Source organism: Xiphophorus maculatus, chromosome 18, assembly GCF_002775205.1.
Source record: "Xiphophorus maculatus strain JP 163 A chromosome 18, X_maculatus-5.0-male, whole genome shotgun sequence".
NCBI classification, from domain to species: Eukaryota; Metazoa; Chordata; class Actinopteri; order Cyprinodontiformes; family Poeciliidae; genus Xiphophorus; species Xiphophorus maculatus.
In genome coordinates this window covers 7754075-7774795 of record NC_036460.1, presented here as the reverse complement: position 1 = coordinate 7774795, position 20721 = coordinate 7754075, and the positions used below count along the sequence as shown (strand labels likewise).

The 20721-nt window shown below is 37.3% G+C and overlaps 1 protein-coding gene across 2 annotated transcripts in view; it reads left to right on the top strand.

The window, feature by feature from the left end:
• gbe1 (1,4-alpha-glucan branching enzyme 1) overlaps positions 1–20721 on the top strand; it is a 126049-nt gene that overhangs the window by 29288 nt on the left and 76040 nt on the right. For both annotated transcript variants that reach the window (XM_023351518.1, XM_023351519.1), the window contains 5 exons: positions 332–422; positions 1799–2008; positions 17604–17719; positions 19094–19221; positions 19477–19575. In XM_023351518.1, the coding sequence (XP_023207286.1) occupies positions 332–422; positions 1799–2008; positions 17604–17719; positions 19094–19221; positions 19477–19575 (644 nt within the window). The remainder of the gene's footprint in view (positions 1–331; positions 423–1798; positions 2009–17603; positions 17720–19093; positions 19222–19476; positions 19576–20721) is intronic.

Here is a 20721-nt window from a genome sequence, read left to right as displayed (position 1 = left end):
ACATCCCTGTCGATTATGAAGAAAAACTTTTCTATAGCATGATGCTGCCAACACTATGTTGGTTCATTATGTTGTACAGTGTTGGTTTCCAACTGCACATGTCATACTGCATGTAAACAATGTGTCATGTAGATCATTAACTTCAATTTACAACTGTGAACGATACTGTTAATTGGTGACATAAGGTATTGGTAAATTATCTTTATATTATCTTTGTAAGTTCAGAAAATGTGAAAAAAGTTCAAGTGGAATGAATACTTGTGCAAGGCAATGCAAATTCTAAAAAAGTTATTAATGCTTTTTTTTTTATCTCAATTTCTTCTTCATTCAGGTTACAATTGCATTCAGTTGATGGCGATCATGGAACATGCCTACTACGCAAGTTTTGGATATCAGATTACAAGTTTCTTTGCTGCTTCCAGGTACAGTTTCGTTTTAATAAATGCTTTTAAATGGAATTGTTTCAAGTTATATTTTGGATTGTCTGAGTTGTTCAATTAGCATTAGATGTAATATGTATTGGGTTATTGTTTGGAAGCAGTATTATATGATCATGCATAGAGCAGAAGCTCATCCATATGCACATTTCATATCCTTCTGCAGACAGTATTTGTGCATTAATTCAGAAATTACCATGCTGAACCACACTCCCCTGTCATGTACTGACCATAAACTGAAATAAAAGTAAAAAAAAAAAAAAATACAGTGAGATGAATCCTCTGAGCCACATTTGTTCAGCTTCCAGTATAGAGATTCATGACCTGCTTCAGTAACCACAGGTGTTAACAAATCAGCTGGGAGTGAACTATGAGGGATTAGAACTCAAAGGCGTATTTGTCGCAGAGTTTCCCTATTTATTCAGTTTTATCCACTCCATATAGTATCTATAACTGCACTTTGTTGTAAACTGAGTGAGCCGCTTCAGCACAGTCACCTCAAATCAAGGTTAGGCAGTCTGGCACCATCAATAATCTCTCTGTAAACACGTTTGCTGTTAATCCATACAGTGGAGGGATTCATAGATAAAGATAGACCAGAGTCTTTATCGTCTTTCAGAGATGCTTATTCCTTCTGTTTATACTGCATCATTCAGAGTAGTGTATATATTGCACTTTCACACTTTGATTGTCTGATAGTCAAATTTAAAACCTTAGAATTTGTGTACTAAGATAAGGGGTTGAATTTGAGAGAATGCTATAGATCTATCTTTCAGGTTCATGCAAAGAGTGTGTATAATGTGTTTCTAGTTTAAGCAGAAATCATCACAGAAAATTATATAAATGTATTTGAAAACATTTTGCAGATGAGTAAAATAAAATGTGTAGGTAGGCCTGAATGTTTGCAGATGACTGTTTAGTTGTTGTTGTTTATTTTTTACTAGTGTAACTACACTTCCATTCAAAATTTTCAGCAACATACAACTCAGTACCACATTAGTACTCCATCTGCTGTGTTAGTACTACCTTTGCCTCCAAGTCTTTTTTTGAAGTATGTCCAAATGTAGAGTGATTTCTTTTGTCTATTTTTAGACAAAAGAAATCACTTTTTAGACTAAAATCACATTTTTAGACTAAAATCACTCAAGCTCAGTCAAATTAGCATGAAGTGCTATAAACATCCATTTTAATCCTCTGATCTGTAATACAGGAAATAATGGTTGTGATGTGTCTTATGTTCCACCTTTAGACACTGTCTGACTAGTGATTTGATGGAGTTTAGGTCAGCTCTATTTAAAAAAATAAAATCTAATTTAAATATTTTAATTTATTCAATCTGTGTCTGTCTTTTGTCCTCGTAGTCGCTATGGTACCCCAGATGAGCTGAAAGAGATGGTTGATGTTGCTCATTCAATGGGCATTGTGGTGCTGCTGGATGTTGTCCACAGTCATGCATCCAAGAACACGGAGGATGGCCTTAATGCCTTTGACGGGTCCGACTCCTGCTTCTTCCACTCACCGCCGAGAGGGGAACACACTCTGTGGGACAGCCGCCTCTTTAACTACGCCAGGTATTTCACTCCACAGCACCAGTAACTAATTCATCTTTATTACCAAATCATTCTCATTAAAATCAGTGCCAATTCCTTAATAGAATTACTAAATATAATTTTATTCATAATTGAAAAGTATAAATACCTATTATTAATTAAAATTATGCATAATATAAAGTAACAATTTTGATGTGGTGATGATAACACAGCTGACTAAATCTCAAATTACACCGGCAGCAACATGGGGAGTGGGAGTAAATATGTTTTCTTTTTGAAAAGTTTCTCCTGTTCGAGTTAAACTTTTTAACTCTTGTTTACTTTTTATATTCTAATACAGTATCATTATATAAAACATGAACTGGATGACTCAGACGATATTTGTGTTTATGTGGATCCATATATTTTCTTTGTTCCTTCTTTTGCATAGGAAGGGGTATAATATGTTTTTCTCTTCTATCCATATGACTCAAATTAAAGCAGTAAACTAAATCTAAGTCTTTAATATTTGCTGTATAACTGGACTAGATGCTTGAATTAGGAAACACTGCAGCCATTTGTTGTAAATAAATGTAAATCATAAATGTTTTCTTTCACATGCTGTGAGCAATTCCCTTTAATATAATTGCACATCAGGCTTGAATATGTCCTTATCGTATCTCTCATGAGACCAGACATTAAACAATTGTTTTGGTGTTGACACGCATTCATTTTTGTTTGAACTGAAATACTAGCACAACTTTTATATTAATAATTTCCTCAACTAAAACCTTGCAGATAAAGCTTTGGTGAAATGTTACTGTCCTACATTTTTAAAGAGATGAGTGGGGTAACAGTAACAATATTACTTACAAATAGCAGCAATCCAGCCTGACAAAGGCTGTTTGAGGGCCATTATATCCCAAATTTTCAGCCTCCTTTCACGGTGTAGAGGCACTTTGCTGCCTGACCAAAAAACTGCATTTGTTTACATTTGTTCTTTTTTTCTTTCAAATAAAACCCAACTGAAATTTAAAGGGAGACTAGGCTTCTCTTTCTGGGTGCTTTTTAGCTGCTTATAACCACATTCAACCTTGTGTATAGAATGATTATGATGTAGCTCTTAAGGTATTTCATAGCAGCTTATAAAATTAGGGCATGGCCAGTTTTAAGGTCAGCATATAAAGACGCTGACTTGCAGAATATTATGTGTAGTATTACAGTAGTTCCACTAATTAGTGGAGTTATGTTGTGATTACAATGTCTTGTTTAAACCTTCTTTTTTAAACAGTCTGGTACCCACATTTCCTCTGAGATAAGCTTTTTTGCAACATAAGTGAATCTTACAAAAATGAACATTTTAACATTAAAACGGTAAAAACACTCATTATTTTATGGCTGTCCCAATAAAGATTTTTGGTGTCGTCCAAATTTACCAAATGCGGTTTCTTAGACTGATACTTCAGTGCTATGACTGATGATTCTGAATTTTAAAGAATACAGCGCAATTAACATAGAAAATTTTCCATCTTTGTTACATTACTGATTATCATTATGAATGTGCCTAAAATGCCAAGACGGGACACAGGGGAAAAAAAACCCTCCGTGAGTGTGCCCTACTTAGCTCACTCACTAATTACATTCCAGATGCAACAGTTTCAGTTTCTCTAGACACTGACAGATATTTTGTCCAAACTGGGGTTTCTGCAGGGGAAACTTGCTTTTCTAAAAATATATCTGATTCATCACACACACTAACTGGCATCTTGGTCCTGCTGATGTTGATTTAATTCAGAGCAGTTTGATATGGTCGTAGGCCTCTAGCATGTTTTGATGTAACTGTTCCATCATTCAGCTCATACATTTTTTTTAATATTGTTTCAGTAAATCCTGGCAAAGACAGCGCCTTGCTTTTATTGTCTTAAAATTTAATGAGTATCTTACAGCTGCTCTCTGTGCATCTCCCACGTACACTGACAGCTCTCGGAGCGTTGTGCACAAAGAGGTCGCATGAGACACCTGAAATCTGCAGCATCCAATACAATCTCTCTTTCAATGTGCACAGAAGTCTGATTGAATCCATAATTATGAACAACCATGCCAAAAAAAAATCAAATTTCAGCAAAAGATCAGAATTGAGCATTAACACCTGCTGTATGAACTCAGCTTCAATGCAATATTAAGGCAAGGAAACAGCCTTTGGATTGCTGCATTTTTGACTCCTCATTTATGTTCTTGCTGGGGGAGATTAAGAGCAGCATCCTAATGTTACCCATCACATTCAGCTCAGGAGGGATATTTAAAAAACTGCCCTGGTTACATCAGATGTATAAATGAGTGCACTGGTTTTCTGTGGTTCATGATGTAAAATGAACATGAGCAATATTTAAACAGGCTGATAAATGAGGCCAAATGGGAGCTGACATACCACTCAGACTGTCTGATGCAGAATGATATGTTGAAGGTCAGAAGCATGATATGATCACAGAGATGGCACGTTGCAACACACAGCAACATGCTCATGAAATCCGGCCAGCTGTCTATCTGACAGACACAATTCACAAAATAGGATGTTAAGGGGGAATTTTCCGGTTATTTTGATTGTTACCTCTTAAACCCCTGACATGTCAGGTGTTGATTTTAATCTACCATGAAAAATCACTTCTTATACCAAATTGGCAAAATTGAACTTGTCAAGAAATGATATTTCATGAATTGTTTTCTACCTCTTCCAAAATCCAATGTACGACTACATTGGTGGGTGCTGTTGTTGTCGACCCCATTAATTAGACGCTTCTCTTGCTTTTGCACCAAGAAAATAATCCCAGTGCACATTTGGGAGGAACAGGCACTATTGAGTCTATCAAATGCCTTTTTGAACTCACTTTTTAATAAGTGTGTGTCACTGTGCAGCAGTTTCCAATACATTATACAATGCTTAGTGTCAGCCGTGTGGGCTATAATAAGAGAACAAGGTTCTCCTTTCATTAGTTATTGAACCGTCCTCATATCAGAAGCCCTCATTAGACAGGGTGCAGACATATGCTGCGACTAGGAGGCATATGAGGAGTCATTTGTAAAAACCCAAAGGACCACTGCAATGTCATAACCAGTTCATTTGTCTTCTTTACTTGTCAGAGGATGTTTGGACGTGTCGTTTGTGTCAAGCATTCTGTAACTCACTTTAGAGGGAAATGAACCTCAGAGGCAAACTGTGAACTCAGCGTGAAACAGTGTGTTTTTAATCAAACATCCTTTCTATGAGCCACAGCACTCTGACCATGATGTTCTTATTAGGATGACAGAGGCTGACTGATGCAGACTGTCGCCCTTATATCCCTTTTTGCTGTTTGTTTTACTCTGCCTTTGCTGCTGCATTTTCATCCAGACAACACCTTCTTTTTTTTTTGTTCTAGTCTGCGTTCCACTTTAGCTTTTCCTCATAAAACATTCAACACAGTCCTGGGGAAATGCTGTTTAGATAGATGCCTGCCATCCAATTTGTTAACTTGCGTTGCCTCTGAGTCAAATGCATCGACATTCAGCGTTATAAACGTCTCGCTTTGCAGGCATTGGTTCCAGGCGAGAGAAATACTAGGATTAGTTATGCTGCTGGTGAATACCAACTTACAGGGGAGGGATTGAAACAGTACAAAACTTTGTTAAAACAAGTAAACGTGGCTGTTAGAGGAAGGATGTGGTATAGTAATAAATAGTTTCCAAAACAAACCTAATCTGTCTCTCTTACTAAATTTACAAACACTAGCTGAAGTTTGTGATTTTTTGTTATTACACTTGAGTGTTTCAGATCATCAAACAAATTTTAATATTAAACAAAGATTACCAGAGTAAATATAATAATAATTTTTTCAATTTATTTAATTTATTTCAAACAGATTTTTAAACCAACCAGTTAAGTTAATTCACCATCCTAAATCTGAAATCAACTGACAGTTTCACAAACCAGTCAGGCCTGATTTCTTTATAATGAAGAGGCCACAATCTGACAACTTGAAGTAGGTTAAAATAACTCAAAAGCAACATATCATGCCCCATTTAAAGAAATGCAAGAACAAATTTGAAACTTTATAACTGGCATCACAATTTGGAAAAGTGTTAGAAAGCCATTTTTAGGGCTTTTGGACTTTAGCAAACCCCAGTCAGAGCCATTATCCACAAATGGAAAAAACATGGAAACGTTATTAACCTTCCCAGGAGTGTCCACCTGACCAAAATTACTCCCAAGAGTGCATCATCAACTCATCCAGAAGGACATGAAAGAACCAAGAACGTCTAGACCACTGCAGTATGCTCTTGCTGTTTTTAAGCTTTAGTGTTCATTAGGTTGTAACGGTACGCAAAAATCACTCGCATACCTCAGTTTTAAAGTTGCACTCTTTTCGTAATCTTTTCTTTGACCTGGGTATTTTAGGAACAAAAAGAGTGGCTCTGATTGGTTGTTTCTGACTGAGTGGTGCACGTCTGTAGATGGCAGTAGGACTACAGGGAGAAGCCAGAGAAGCAAAAAAAATTTCAGACTTTCTGTTTCATGTTATTTTATTATGACATAGTGACATAACAACTATATAACAACTTTATTAAAAAAAAAACATATTGTTTATAAAATTTGCACACTGTAGCTTTAATGTCACTTTCACCTTTTTGCAGTCTGGAAATATTTGTGTTTGTTATAGAGGAACAGATGAGGTTCAACCTCTAATTTAGACCTCAAATTAGAGGGTTTTTTGTATCTGACTGTATTTTGGGAGCTTATGGATATTATTTTCAATCAGGCTCTGCATCAATTCAACCAACAGTAATATAAATTTTGTAAGTAAATATGTACATTTTTAAATGTGGTTTTATTAAAATGTCATGAATAGTTATCTTGCCTACACTGCACAGTGCTATCAAAGTTATTTTGTTTGGACTGATTAGATTTTCTTGTACCTCCCTTAACTTCAAACACTTTGTGGTTAATGAAAACGCTGTTGTTTTGAGCTATTTAAATTGCTATTGTGAGTACGTTATGACTTCAACCAACTCATTCTTGAAGTGCTCCTGGGTGCATTCACTGGCCAAATTAAGAGTGGGTTTTTGACTTGACTGGCAAGTCACCATTCAGGGCCCAACTTGAAATTCGGCCAGTTCTGGTCAACTCTTAATTTATTCGATGTATTAGACGAGTTGATACTTGGCTTGTGAAATACTTGGAATCAATAGGGACATCTTTTAGGAGCGGTATTTTGTCAGCTTTCAAAAACATTACATAGGAGGGATATCTTATTCTCTTGTATGAATTTTTTTGTACCACAACAAATTTAGCTGAACTGCCATAGACCTGACAATTAAGATTTCTGTTATTTTTGTTGGGTTTTTTTAAACAAAAAGAAATAAAACAAGACAGAACTGATTAAGTCCAAACAAGCTAAAGAATATGAGCACAAGCATCCTTTTATTTTTGGCATTCGGTCTTTTCTTTCTTTTCTTCACTGATGCTTCTGCAACAGAAGTTTCACAATCCTCTTTTTCAGTTGAGTGTCTTTTGTTCTGTCGTTACTGATAGAAAGAGTGAATAAATGTGTAAATTTCTCATGTGACCTGGATTCTCTCCAAGAAGTCAAGCTGCAGTTTCAGTCAGCTCTTTCAGTATAAAAATTTATTTTCCAGGACAGCAACAAAGGCTAGCTGCAAGCAGTGAAAGCTTGTTTTTAAGATTGTACCTTACCTTTTTATTTCAACACGTTTGTCTTTAATGACCTTAATGTTTCCTAAATTTCAGGTGCTAATCAAGACCGTAAACTATGGGAGGGAGTGTAGAGAAGCAAGAGTTGCAAGTCATTACAAGGAAGAGCAAAGTCTTAAGACACCTGTGTGAGGATAGATACTGAAATAACTGAAATAGATTGTATATATAATCAGACACAAAGTGTTAACTGGAGTTACCATTCAAGTTTATTATCAAAATATAGATGCAAATATAATCAATCATTTTGTGGTCAATGTCAGATCTCTGATTTTTGTTTTAAAAAAAATCTGAGATCTGACCTATGCCAAATTTAACCGATTTGGACTTGTCTTAAAGAGCTGTAATGTAACAACAAAACAGCCTTATTTTTTTTTCCTTCTTGCAATGAAAATGAAAGATTATTAATTCAGAATAGAGGTGACATCACTTTGTGTGTATGACGGAACAGTACCTATAAAACATGTAAGACAAAATGATTGGAGAGAGATGCATTTTAAACTGACCTTTTATCTTTTATTGGCAATTGACCATCACCTAACCTGGGGAACATGCTGAGATCTCTAAAAATGAGCAGTAGATTGGGGACAGGGCCATCTGGATGTCTCTCCTGAACCAGTGCAACTTGAGTCAGTCACTAGTTAAGCCCGACTGAAAATTTCAGTGCGTATCTTGAAAAAGCTTTACTTTCTTGAGTCTGTGCAGTTTGTAGCTTGGGCCACATGTTTCTTTAATTAGTATGCTTTTCTTGATGGTACATTTCTTAAAAAGTTGAATTAGTTGTTATAGAACAACATTGACTGCGTTTGTAAGTTTATGCCTTGTTAGTGGTTCACACTACGTTGGCCTGCTTGTTGACTTAAGCCATTAGACTAATCAGGATGCATGATTTACATCCGCACCAGACTCTTTTCCGCTCTATATGAGTGGAACGAAGCTAGCAGATATATGCATGGTTCAGTCAAAAGTCATTTCCTTCAAAGACGACGTCAAGTAACCTTGACACGATGACCGACTGAATGGAGCCTACGGTTCTCTAAGTAGCGGGTTGGCAACCAGAGGAGCTTAGCCTTTTTGCAGATCAGTGCTTTGACTGGTGAGTACTGAGCATTCTGAGGAGCTTGATGCGGGCTTTTTCTATAATCCTCCACATCTCTGAGGATCATTTGCATCCAGTTTTCATCAATCTTTGTGTGACTTCTTAAGATATGAAAAATAGGCCTAGGGCCAGCCTTTTTAAGACTTTTTAAACTCTTCTTCATGTTCTCACCCTGAGAGATCAGCCGTGCCTTTGAGGTCCCAGTTAAAATATTTCTTTTACAAGATTTTCAATATGTGGACTTTATTCCACTCAGATGTGTTAATAAAGGTCTACCTTTTTCAATAAACTGATGAGAAGGATTTCTTTTGTTTCTGCTTCTAAATTCCAAACCAACTGCTTTGAACATGGCCTATTATATTTTGAAATTGGCAGCAGGAAAGTTTGCTTTACGGCTTGAAAGCACAAACAAGGTAGAAGGAAATCCGGTACTTATTTTGTGGGTAATAAAGTCTTCAAAACAATAATCAATTTCAGTTCAGTCTGCAGAAACTGTTAGACAATTAGGAAAGAGATGTCTATTTCCTCTTGCAATGTACTTTTACATACTTGGACAAATTTTGAGTCATATCAAGTCTAAGTTCTGTTTGATCATTCAGTAAAGTCAAACTTGGAAAGTTAGTTCATTCCAGTTTCAGTATTTAGCACCTTTTCTTTGCACCATGAAATCAAGTTAAAAGAGAAAAGTGGTTTTCCCCTGTGTTAGGCTTCAGCTAATTAGCTGAGCTTAGCAGTAGGTGTAAATAGTGGCTTGCTGAAGCTGCTTGTTGTGCTTCCACTTTGTGCTGGAAAGATGTAGTTTAACACTCTCACCGCTTGCACCCCACCTTTAAAACTATGTGTGGGAAACAGAATAAAGTCTCATAGCAATGATGTGTAAAACACATTCCCTAGCTATAGAAATTACACACCTGTTACACAATTTAACATTAGAATAAAGACCTTATTTTGTGCTTGTATTTTGAAAATTGGGTTGAGGTAGTCATGTACACAGTCATGACTAAAACAATACTCAGGTGTAATTTGTTTTAGTATTTATAAATGGTCAGTTGTTGGTCTGCTGGCTTGAGTTTGGCATTTTGCCTCTGCTCATACAGACACAATCAAACAATACACTCAACAAAATAAAACTGAACAATAAAACAATCTCTGAGATAAGTTTGTCAACAAAATAAAATACTTTAGAGTAGTAAAATGCTTAAGTTATTGCTGCACAATATCTGAGATGAAATTGGCTACAGTGGACACATGGCATTCATTGGGGGTTTGGAACTACAACCTCCCATAACTACCTAAAGTTTATAAATACTTGTAACTCTCTGTTTCAATAGTTCAAACACGAAATATACCTTAATTTGCAGTAATAGGCACAGTGGAAACCACATGAGCACTTCTGTGGAAGTTAACATGTACGGTATTTCTTATCTCCATTGGGGTTACAGCCAATCAGCAACAACAAACATGAATGGCACTCTTGTGTTGACTGCTTTGCCTGCCAAAAAAATGTTAATTAGGACTGTGGCTTTCTCCGTAGGGTGTCTGGGCTCTTCCTTAGAGATAGGGTGAGAAGCTCAGTCATCCAGGAGGGACTCAGAGTAGAACCGCTGCTCCTTCACATCGAGAGGAGCCAGTTGAGGTGGCTCGGGCATCTGGTCAGGATGCCTCCTGGACGCCTCCCTGGTGAGGTGTTCCGGGCACATCCCACCAGGAGGAGGCCCCTGGGAAGACCCAGGACATACTGGAGGGACTATGTCTCTCGGCTGGCCTGGGAACGCCTTGCGATACCCCAGGAGGAGCTGGAACAAGTGGCTGGGGAGAGGGAAGTCTGGGCCTCCCTACTTAGGCTGTTACCCCCACGACCCAAACCCAGATAAGGGGAAGATGATGGCTGGATGGATGGATAGACTGTGGCTATTATTTATGAAAAAAAATCTGCAAATAGGTGAATTTTCCACAAATACTTTGGCAATGAGTTCAAAAGATATGTCTGTACTCCAAATAGTCATGGGTCCACTGTAATTCTATAACTGTAAAGTCTTATTTTGAATATAGTGAGCCTTCCGTCTTGGTTACTGACTGGAACCTGGTTCCACAGAACAGCAACCATAAAACTAAAGGCTTGGCATTCAGTTTTTTAACAGGAAATTCTTTGAACAATTACGTGGCTTGTGCTTTGAGATCAAATATTTCTGGTGGAGTTATGGAGGTTAATAAAAATCAAGTGCCATTTACCAATAAAAACTTTATATGTGATGAAAATTTTTAGAACAGAATGTTACTCCCTTCCTCTAGATTTTGCAGCAATAAGACTCTAAACAAAGTAACTAATTAAGAATTTTATGGAAACCTGTCTTCGGCAGGTATTTTATAGTCCTTGGTATTCTGGGTATGATGTAGGCATGACTCTTAAAATAAAAGGTTGTTATTCTCCAGTTCTCCAACAGCACCCTGTGGGTATTTTTTTTATTCCTCTTTAGTCATTCCCCTCACTATTTGTGGTGGCAACTTGGATCCTCAATCAGCCCCAGTTCCACTTGTTTTAATTACTGCTCTTATTGCCAGGTTTACGCTAATAACAATTTTTTCTTAGCCATTTCTTCATTTATAAAGATCATTCAATATGTTTTTTTTCTATGGGTTGTTCTCTTGTCTTTCCTAGTTAGAGAGGTTATTGAGCTGATGTTTTACATTTATACCTCAGGTTATGGACTTAAAAGTAAATTCAATAGGAAGTGTTCAAATATCAGTGCTATTTGTTAAGAGTTTTGTTGATTTTACAAAAAATATAGTTTTCTATAATGGGCCTTTTGAACCAAATGGTCAGAGTATTAAAATATATATTTTTTTTTATGAGAAGAAAACCCCTCCTGCATATTTTTTTAGTCCATTTTATAACACTCAAAAAAAAAAGTACAAAAGGAACAACAAGCTGCCACTGATTTCTAAAGGACAGCAAATACAAAGTGATCCTAATTACAGGTTGCCAAACATATATTCTCAGTGACAGCGGAGGAACCCTTTTAGGATGCCAAGCAAGAGCAGGTAGCTGCCAAGCAGTTTAAAGAAAGCCAGAAAAACAGCCGATATCTAACACAAAGCTCAGCAAAGCATCGACATCTCAGTGAGAGTTTTCCCAAAGAGGACCCGAGCATTACATGATTTCTGCTGTTACATGTAACATTTGTTTCTTTAGTTCAGCATACAACACGTATTTGACTAACTCAAATTTGTAACTATAGCTACATTATAAAAAGATAATCAATGAGAACCAAAGGGGACAAAAAGAATCGCTAAACGAACCGATCAACTTTTAATAAAAAAATGTGAACTGCTTCTGTTTGAGAGTTGTATCAAAGTCCTCATCCTGTGCCAGCTGGAGAGATTATAGAAGTTTGAAATGCGTCAGAAGAGGCAGCCCATTTGTCCCTTTTTGTTTCAACAAATGCTCACCATCCATCACGCATGTCATTGTGTCGTCGTTTGAGCATCACACTTCCTCTTGAATTACCTGTCAGCCTCCTGAATTTATTTGTTCTTATCTGCAGCTTACCTGTGACATTGGGAAAAAAAAAAGAACTTAAATCTTTTTTTTTTCTCACATATAAAGACAAGTTGCCACAATCCTTTATGGAAAATTGACATCTGAAAACCCATGTTTTAATGTTTTATTTTTAGCCACAGTGCCTTCTGAAAGTATTGGCACCCTTTATGCCTTTTTCATAATGCATCTTATTAAGATTAGCACAACCATTTTGGCTGGGTAGGCCTTGTGAACACCAATTTTCGGTGTTGCGACAGATTTAAAATTGGATTGAGGTGTCAACTTTCACTGGACTAGTCTAACACAAATATGGTTTGATCCAAACTATTCCTCCGTTTCTTTGGCTGTATGTTTACGATTGCTATCCTGTCGAAAGATAAACCTCTGTACCCAATGATCACCTAGTAGTTGTTTTCTATTATTGCCCTACATTTGTCTCCATCCACTCTTCCATCAGCGTTTCCCTCCTTTCCCATTTCTCTGAAGAAAAACTTCCCAACAACATTCTTTACGTCTGGGCAGAATGCTCATAGCGTGAACACTGTTGGTTGTCCACCAAGTATAGGTCTTTGCATGCAGGCCAAACTGTTATATTTTTGCTACTTAAGATTTATTTGTGAGCAGCAGATGACACCTCAAACCAGGCTTCTTCTGGCTCTCCTATAACAAAGCATTTCTTCTTAAGCCACATCTATGTGGTGTATGACAAACATTTGTCCTGTTGACTGATCTTCCACAAGAGATGTGGATATCTGCACATAACTGTAAAATGTGCTTAAGTTCTTAGCTGTAATGCAACCAAATGTGGAAAAAGGTCAAGAAGTGTGCACAGTTTAAAGCCATCTGAGCTACAAAAGACGAAAAAAGATTTTTCTGATTTGAGCCACAGTTTCAGCCCGAGCGAGGAAAGAATGAGCTCCGTTAACGATCATTAAATTTGAGTGGGGAAAATTTTCTTTTGAATTAACATGAGGTATTTCTCCTCCGTGTGTGTGTGCTTGCAGGTAAAACAGGAAAACATGACAGATTATCCTCTCTTTCATTACAAGCAGCAATATTAGAGCTTTACTCTATTAGTGCTCCCTAACTAGGTTTCACTGTCACTGCTACACTTTAATCTAAGGACGCTGTAATGTGCAATTTGCTTTTATATTAACACCACAGACCAGCTGATAACTTCACGGCGCTGCATAGATAAGCGATGTGTTGCATCTGGTATAGAGATCTACCTTTCACACTGTAATTGGACCTGATGATGAATGGCGTTGTGGGCCTTAATGTGGCAGTATGGTTTCATCTCGGGGCCCCTGGCTCTCACTGGCTATTATCTCCATCCCGTGAGGATACACTGTGTCTGAGCCTTTGTTGGCTCTGTGCACCGAAGTGAAGGACCTAATCTATTTATCACAGGGTCTGCGTGACCACCCAGCCAGGCTGCTATATCGGATCATACCAGGCTCCCTTGTTCTGCTCCTCCAGGGAAGAATGAAGCGCAGATGTAACATGCGGCTTCACACCTGTCAAACAGCGCTGGCGCTGGTCATCCCCGAGGAGTGGAGCACAGGAGGGAAAACATTTAAATCTATTTTTTGTCATGGCTTTCTTTTTCTAAAGAAACTCAGATTCTCTCTTGTGACATATAGAATGTATTCCTCTGCAAGTGAGTGCTGAGGATGAATCGAAACATTTTCTAAAGCGAAAGTATTGAGAACAAGATTAGGTTTGTGTTGTTTTATTGAAGGTTTTACAACTTAAAATATTTCTGAGCTTGTCAAAAATTTATCATTTTATTGCTGAGATGATTTTTTTTCACTCTGCATTATTCAAGGGAGAAATTGTTGAATCATTGCATATAAGGGTGTAGTGATACAATAATCTCGCGATACGATGCAATATATAATATTCTGATCACAATACGATATGTGTTATGATATTTGATACGATTCGATAGGATTCGATGCACTTTTACGATTTTCTGAAAGATTTTAGAAGGACAGAGTGATTTTAGTGACATTTTGTGTTCCATAGACTTGGATTTAATTAACTCAAAACTGATTAAAAGCACCGACTACACAATACCTGACTCTGATTGGACAGAGTCTAACAGTCTACAGCTGGACAAAATGAATTAAAGATGCAATTAGAAAAATAGTTTCTGTCATTTAATTAATGTGGATTTGACATAAAACTCAAAGTTTCAACAGTGATCCAGGAGCTGAAAGGGGAGATTATCAGCCTCTGTAGACTCTCAATATGCAAATGATTGCATTTATGGTTTTCTTTTGGACATACTGTGATTACATTTTGGAGTAAAAAATGTCTTTTGGACTATAGGGAAAGGGCTTTTCTACCTTTGCTCCCGGAGTTGGCTGTTTACTACTACAGTAGCTGCTGGAGGAGTGGCTCTGCCTCACCCCATAGTGATCGACTCCTTGCAGCTGCGCGGCGCCTCCATTCCCCTGCTTGGATCTCTGAGTAGCTGCCTCTCAGACTGCCAGGATCTCATCGTACTCCCAGTCTCTGATGTCAGTTGCTAGTAAGAATGATCGATCTGCCATCGTCATCATGGCAATCCTCACTGTGCCCAGACTGCGGCTGCGGGTTTCCCCTCTTAGTTTTCCAGCTCAAAACAGAGCGCCACTGCATGCTCTTCAGGTCTTCAGGTAATCGTTTATATGCAGAACAGAAACCACTAAGCTACAAACAAATTACGAAGTGGATGCCACTAGTTGCTCTGATTTCCAAACTTTGCATTAATTTTGCGATCTCACTTCTTTTGCCGCTACTCCATGCCGCTACTCCGTTCCGCTTCTCTTTCACGGTTACTTGCGCAACTTTACTTCGTTTCTTAGCAACAAAATACAGCCCATCGTTACTTATTGAAGATTTGAGATTTCCAGAAACAAAGGAATCTAATATTGCATTTAATTTTTTTGTGTTTGGAATCTCATTCCCTTTCACATAACTGGGAAAGCCAGTTTTTCACATTTCTTTGACATTTGGAAAAATATGGTTTACTTATTTTAGCATGACTCCGGTTTTACTTAGCCTATTAACACAATTAAAAAACTGGTGTGTAGTTTATAATGTACACTTTAAGCACAAGTTGAAAATGAGACTGGGGGAGGTGGAGTCTTGCTGCTACGTTCTCACAAACCAGACATGTTAAAAAGACGGTATAAGCCTATGGACCCCTACGGTTTAAAGTATCAATACTTGCAGATGAAAAATCTATACCTTCTGAGCGTGGGAAAAATTGATAAATATTGTAGAATCGATATAATTACACAGCCCTAATTGCATACTAGTGGTTTAAAGCTGCAGCATGTAACTTTTAAACTATAAAAAGGTTTCTTTTTTTTTACATATTTGTTTAAACAGTATATGTCCTACACTTTAACGTAAGAGAAAATCTCTGACGAGTCGAGCTCCTAGCTGTAGTGTAACAAAGAGTAAGGGCTAGGTTGTGAGCACCTTATACACAAGTCAATCAACAGCACTAAGACCCTCCCCCTGCCTCTGATTGGTTGTTTCTGACTGAATGGTGGATTTCTGCAAATGGCATTCGGACCACAGGGAGGAGGCAGAGGAGTTTGAATTATTTTTTAAATTATTTTTCACAGATTGTCTTTGTCATATTATACTGTAGTGACAGTCCTAACAAATATGCACAAATTCTATTATTTATAAAAATTATATACCTCAGCTTTGATCAGTGAAGACGTTTATGAGGTGTAGCACCACCTACACATATTTTTGTCACTTTTGGTAAAGATTTGTCAAAATCTTTAAAAGAATGAATCTGTCTTTATAGGTTTTTACCTCCGTGTCACATCATATTACACCATATGAGAACAGACACGGATTACTACAGAAAAAGTTTTGCTTTTAATCAGCCGAATGACCCAGAAATCTTCTGATAGGATTTTTTTCCCCCCACTGAGTACTTGTACTCTAAAGACTATGCAAATTTTAACGACAACAATAAAAGATTCATTTGTTGAAATCTTTTGTTTTTTTTTACACATTTTACCACAAGTATCAGTAAGTTGCAACTGGTGACATAAATTGCTGATGAAAAGTAGAGAAAATATATGATTTGACTTTTAGTAAACATACAGAAATGTAATTTTTTAATAATATTTTTCTCTAAACTTTTTTTATGTTATACTAAACACAGTTATAAATGTGTATATAATAAATATATTTTGCATGCACTTGATATAAAACTACATAGAAAAAAACTAAAAACAACATGTTTTTGCATGTTTTCACCCATAAATAAATTCTACATGTCAGTATAATTACTGTTGGGAACTGAGAGCACACTGTAGATCTGAGTTGGGTCTTTCAGCCTCAGCAGAGGCAGCGGTTCACACTTAATCAGCATCTTGAATGTGTCATTCGTCTCACATCCTTGGTGCTTTGCTTTGCCCTACAGCGCTGCATCCGAGTACAGTGTTTTATTTGGTGCTCATTACGCGCACTGCATGGAGACGACCAAATATTGAGTTTTTGCTGATGTTTCCATGGCGACACGCCACCGAATGGAAAGAGTTGAGGTGCACGGTGTACTTTGCCTTGAGTGACTGTATAGAACTGGATGACTCTTCCAGTCAGGATAGAGGATGGAGGCCATTTATGGAATCCACCTCCTCCAGCCTGCAGCCAACAGCCACAGCACATTTGTGTGCTACTTGACACTCTGATGGCTGTAAACTATGGCGGGCTGTATTTAATATTTAGGTAGTTTATACAGTTTATGTACACTTTGTTTGGGAGTATTTACCCTCTTGAATGGCAAACACTGGAACCCGTTATACATGAAGCCTGAAGACAAATGATTTGTCCCATTTTCAAGTAAGAGGGCTTAATTCTGCTGTGCAAGTGTGGAATTGCAATCCCATTAATTTAAATACACCAGGATGCCTAGATGTACATAATATTTGTTCTGCTGGCTGATGGAAATCAGAAAGCCACCGATTTTTCATCATGACATCTTAAAATGTGAAAGACATAGTTCCTTCCCTCTATTGTTGATATAAGCGCCGTCTGCTGTCACCGCCACTCCCTTCCCAGCATAATGGAGCTTCAGTTGTCAATATGTGAATGTCCTGCTTTCAGGGGAAAATTAATCTCTGGTGACTAAAATTCATGATGAGATGTGTAAATAATTCACAGCCTCTTGCTTATCTGACCTTGAATTGTTTTTGTTTGTGTGTTTGTGTCATTTGTGTATGCACACAACTAGCTGGGAAGTGCTGCGCTTCCTGCTGTCAAACCTGCGCTGGTGGATGGAGGAGTACTGCTTTGATGGCTTCAGGTTCGACGGCATTACCTCCATGCTGTACCATCACCATGGCATCGGTAAGATTGGTAGATCTGTGCATACACAAGGGAGACTTGCTTTCCTCTGTAACAACGGTGCAGTTTTTACTTCAGAATGCATAGAGTTGGAAAACAGACTTGGAAAACTGACTTATCTAACGTACAGTTCGGAAAAATGCCTCAGTTTTAAAAGAAAAAAATAATAGAAAGTTTTTCACAGTTGTCTTTTACAACCATAAACTTCCTTGAGTTTGGATTTTTTGTGAAAGATCAGCGTAAACTAATGCATGACTGGAGAAAACAGGGTGGAAAAAGATGCCCTGTTTTCACTTTTTTGACTAATTAAAATCTGAAAAGTATGCTGTATTTGTTTTGAGTGTTTGTCACTGTAATACCCAGAAATTAAATCGAGACCACAAGTTAAAATATCAGTATTTAGTTGTCCACCTAAACTGACAGACCAGGCACGTATTAGAGACCTGCAGAGATCCACCTCTCAGGTGGGACAACTATTAGTCATGCTGTCTAGATGCATGTTTTGTGAAGAAGTGGTAATACAAAGTTGTTGCTGGAAGAAGCCATAGTTTGTTGAAAGACAGGTTGGTGACAGAGCAGACAAGTTGAAGAAGTTGCTTCAGTCAGAAAATGTCAAAGCCTAAGCTTTTCAGCTTACAGGCAGAAGCACAATGTGTGATGTAAAACTATCGCTGCATACTTAACACATCATCCCTGTAGGTAAATATGATAGTGCAACATGATATAGTGTGGATGGTTTTCTTCAGCAGAGACAAGGAAGGTGATCAGAATTGATTGGAACTTCTAGCAGGACAGAAACCCTATAGTCAGAGCTACAGTAGAATATTTGAGATGAACGTGTCTTCATGTCGTAAAATGATAAAAAATCCAAGTTCGGTCAAAAATCCAATTTGGAATCTCTAGCAAAACTTCATGTTCAGAGAATTGTCATAAAAAGTTATATTCATACTTTTCCAGATGCTTGTTTTCTAAAAATAATATGAACATTTCATCATTTTTCTTTCACTGTGTATTGGTTTGTGTTGGTCCATCTTGCAAGATCCCTGTAAAATACTATAACGTTTGTGCTTGGAATGAGAAGAAGGTCAAAATATATGGATACTTTTTCAATGCAGTGTAAACCAGTTCCTTTAGAATTGAAAACTTACTAATGAGAAAAAGGTCAAAGGGTATTAATACTTTTTCAAGGCAGTGTAAAGCAGTTCCGCTTGAATTGGGAACTTAGTTTAAAGCAATCAGCCCAAAATGCTGGAGGTAAAATTTGACAAACGGAGGAAGTGAAAATAGTTGTATCACTTGGAAAAATAGATCTGGTTAGTTTGGAAGTTGGGGTGGAAAGCATGATGAGTGTTCACTGTGTGGGTGTTTACCCTTTAGGCACTGGCTTCTCGGGGGACTACAATGAGTACTTCGGCCTACAAGTTGATGAAGAATCTTTGGTGTACCTGATGCTTTCCAATCACATTCTCCATAGTCTTTATCCGGACTGCATCACTATTGCAGAGGTAAAAACTCACATCGGCCCACGTTTTGCAAAATGCACTGCCTGTAGCTATTATTAATTAAAAGCACTTATTAGGCAGGCATATCCTACTTATTTTTTTCCCGTTGCCGTAATTAAAAGTTAATGTAAAAAAAGCAATCTGGATCAGTGTTTTTTTTTACGTTTTTCTAGCTCAACACATAAATTATACAGCCTGTAGTAATGGGATTTGGGTTTACACAAAAAAGTAGTTTTACACAGTAAGACTTCTCTGCAGGATGTGTCTGGGATGCCTGCCCTCTGCAGAAGAGTGGAGGAGGGAGGACTGGGCTTCGATTATCGACTGGCGATGGCGATTCCTGACAAATGGATTCAGGTAGGGGGGGTTTGTTCACTTGAATAGATTCTTTTCACAAACCAAATCATCAGTTAAAATTCTAGAAATGAACACTGTGATCATTTCAAATGCAGTGAAAGTTGCTACAATAGCAACTTTCAAGAATTTGTCACATGTGAATAATTTATTTTATTGTGATTTTATGTGGAAGATCAACACAAAGTAGATTATAATTATTCATGGCAAAAAAAAATTGTGCGTGGCATTCAAATTTTATTACAAGTGAAAATCTGTTTGTCTTCAACTTCAGTGTTTTGGAGTTCACTTCTAGCTTTGCACATGTGGAGACTGAAACTTTTGATCAGTTTGCTTTAGAGGCTCAAGAAAATTCAGGTTGGATGTACTTTTGATAGTAGAAATTTTCAAGTGTCAGACTTGAGAATTTTTGGATCAGAATTTCTGGATCAGAAGTTCCATAAACATAAAGTCCAGACTTTACAACTATTCTAAAATATGAATAAGTTTAAATCATTCCATTGTGGCTCTGGAGGTAAATGTCTTGCGAGAAGGAAATCTTTCTTCCCAATTTGACATCTTTTGTCCTGTTCTTAGATTTCTCCATCTTCCCATCAGCTGTCTGCTCTAGCATCCCACAGCATCATGATATATCAATTTAAATTTGTGGACATGAAAAAAGTGAAATAAATCCAGGGAAGTCATATCATGACTATTTTAAATAAGTGCTGCTCTTCCATAAAACGGATAATAACGTATTTGGTTCTTGAAATCATGACACACATCCTTACAGCCACTGGATTCATGATGGTAAACACGTTTGTTTTTTGGGTGGTTTTATAGAACAAGTGATGTAAAACAGTCTTGTGCTGAGTATTTCTCTTGTGTCACCTGAACCGGCCGAAAGAAGCTTAAAGTGTTTGCGCTTCTCAAAGATTTGCTAATTTATTTTGCTTTATTCTCCCATGATTCTTCCTGCTGTGCACAAGCATTTTTTACCCAGCAGAGACATAGCTGTGAATAAATGTGTGACGCATGCAGTTATTATGAAAGAAATAAAAGCACACAGTCATCATTGTGTGATCAGTAATTTCTGTCTTTACATACCTGTAATTTTGTGGGAAGAGGAATAAAGATAAACTTAATTATTTTAACATAAAGGTCAACTTC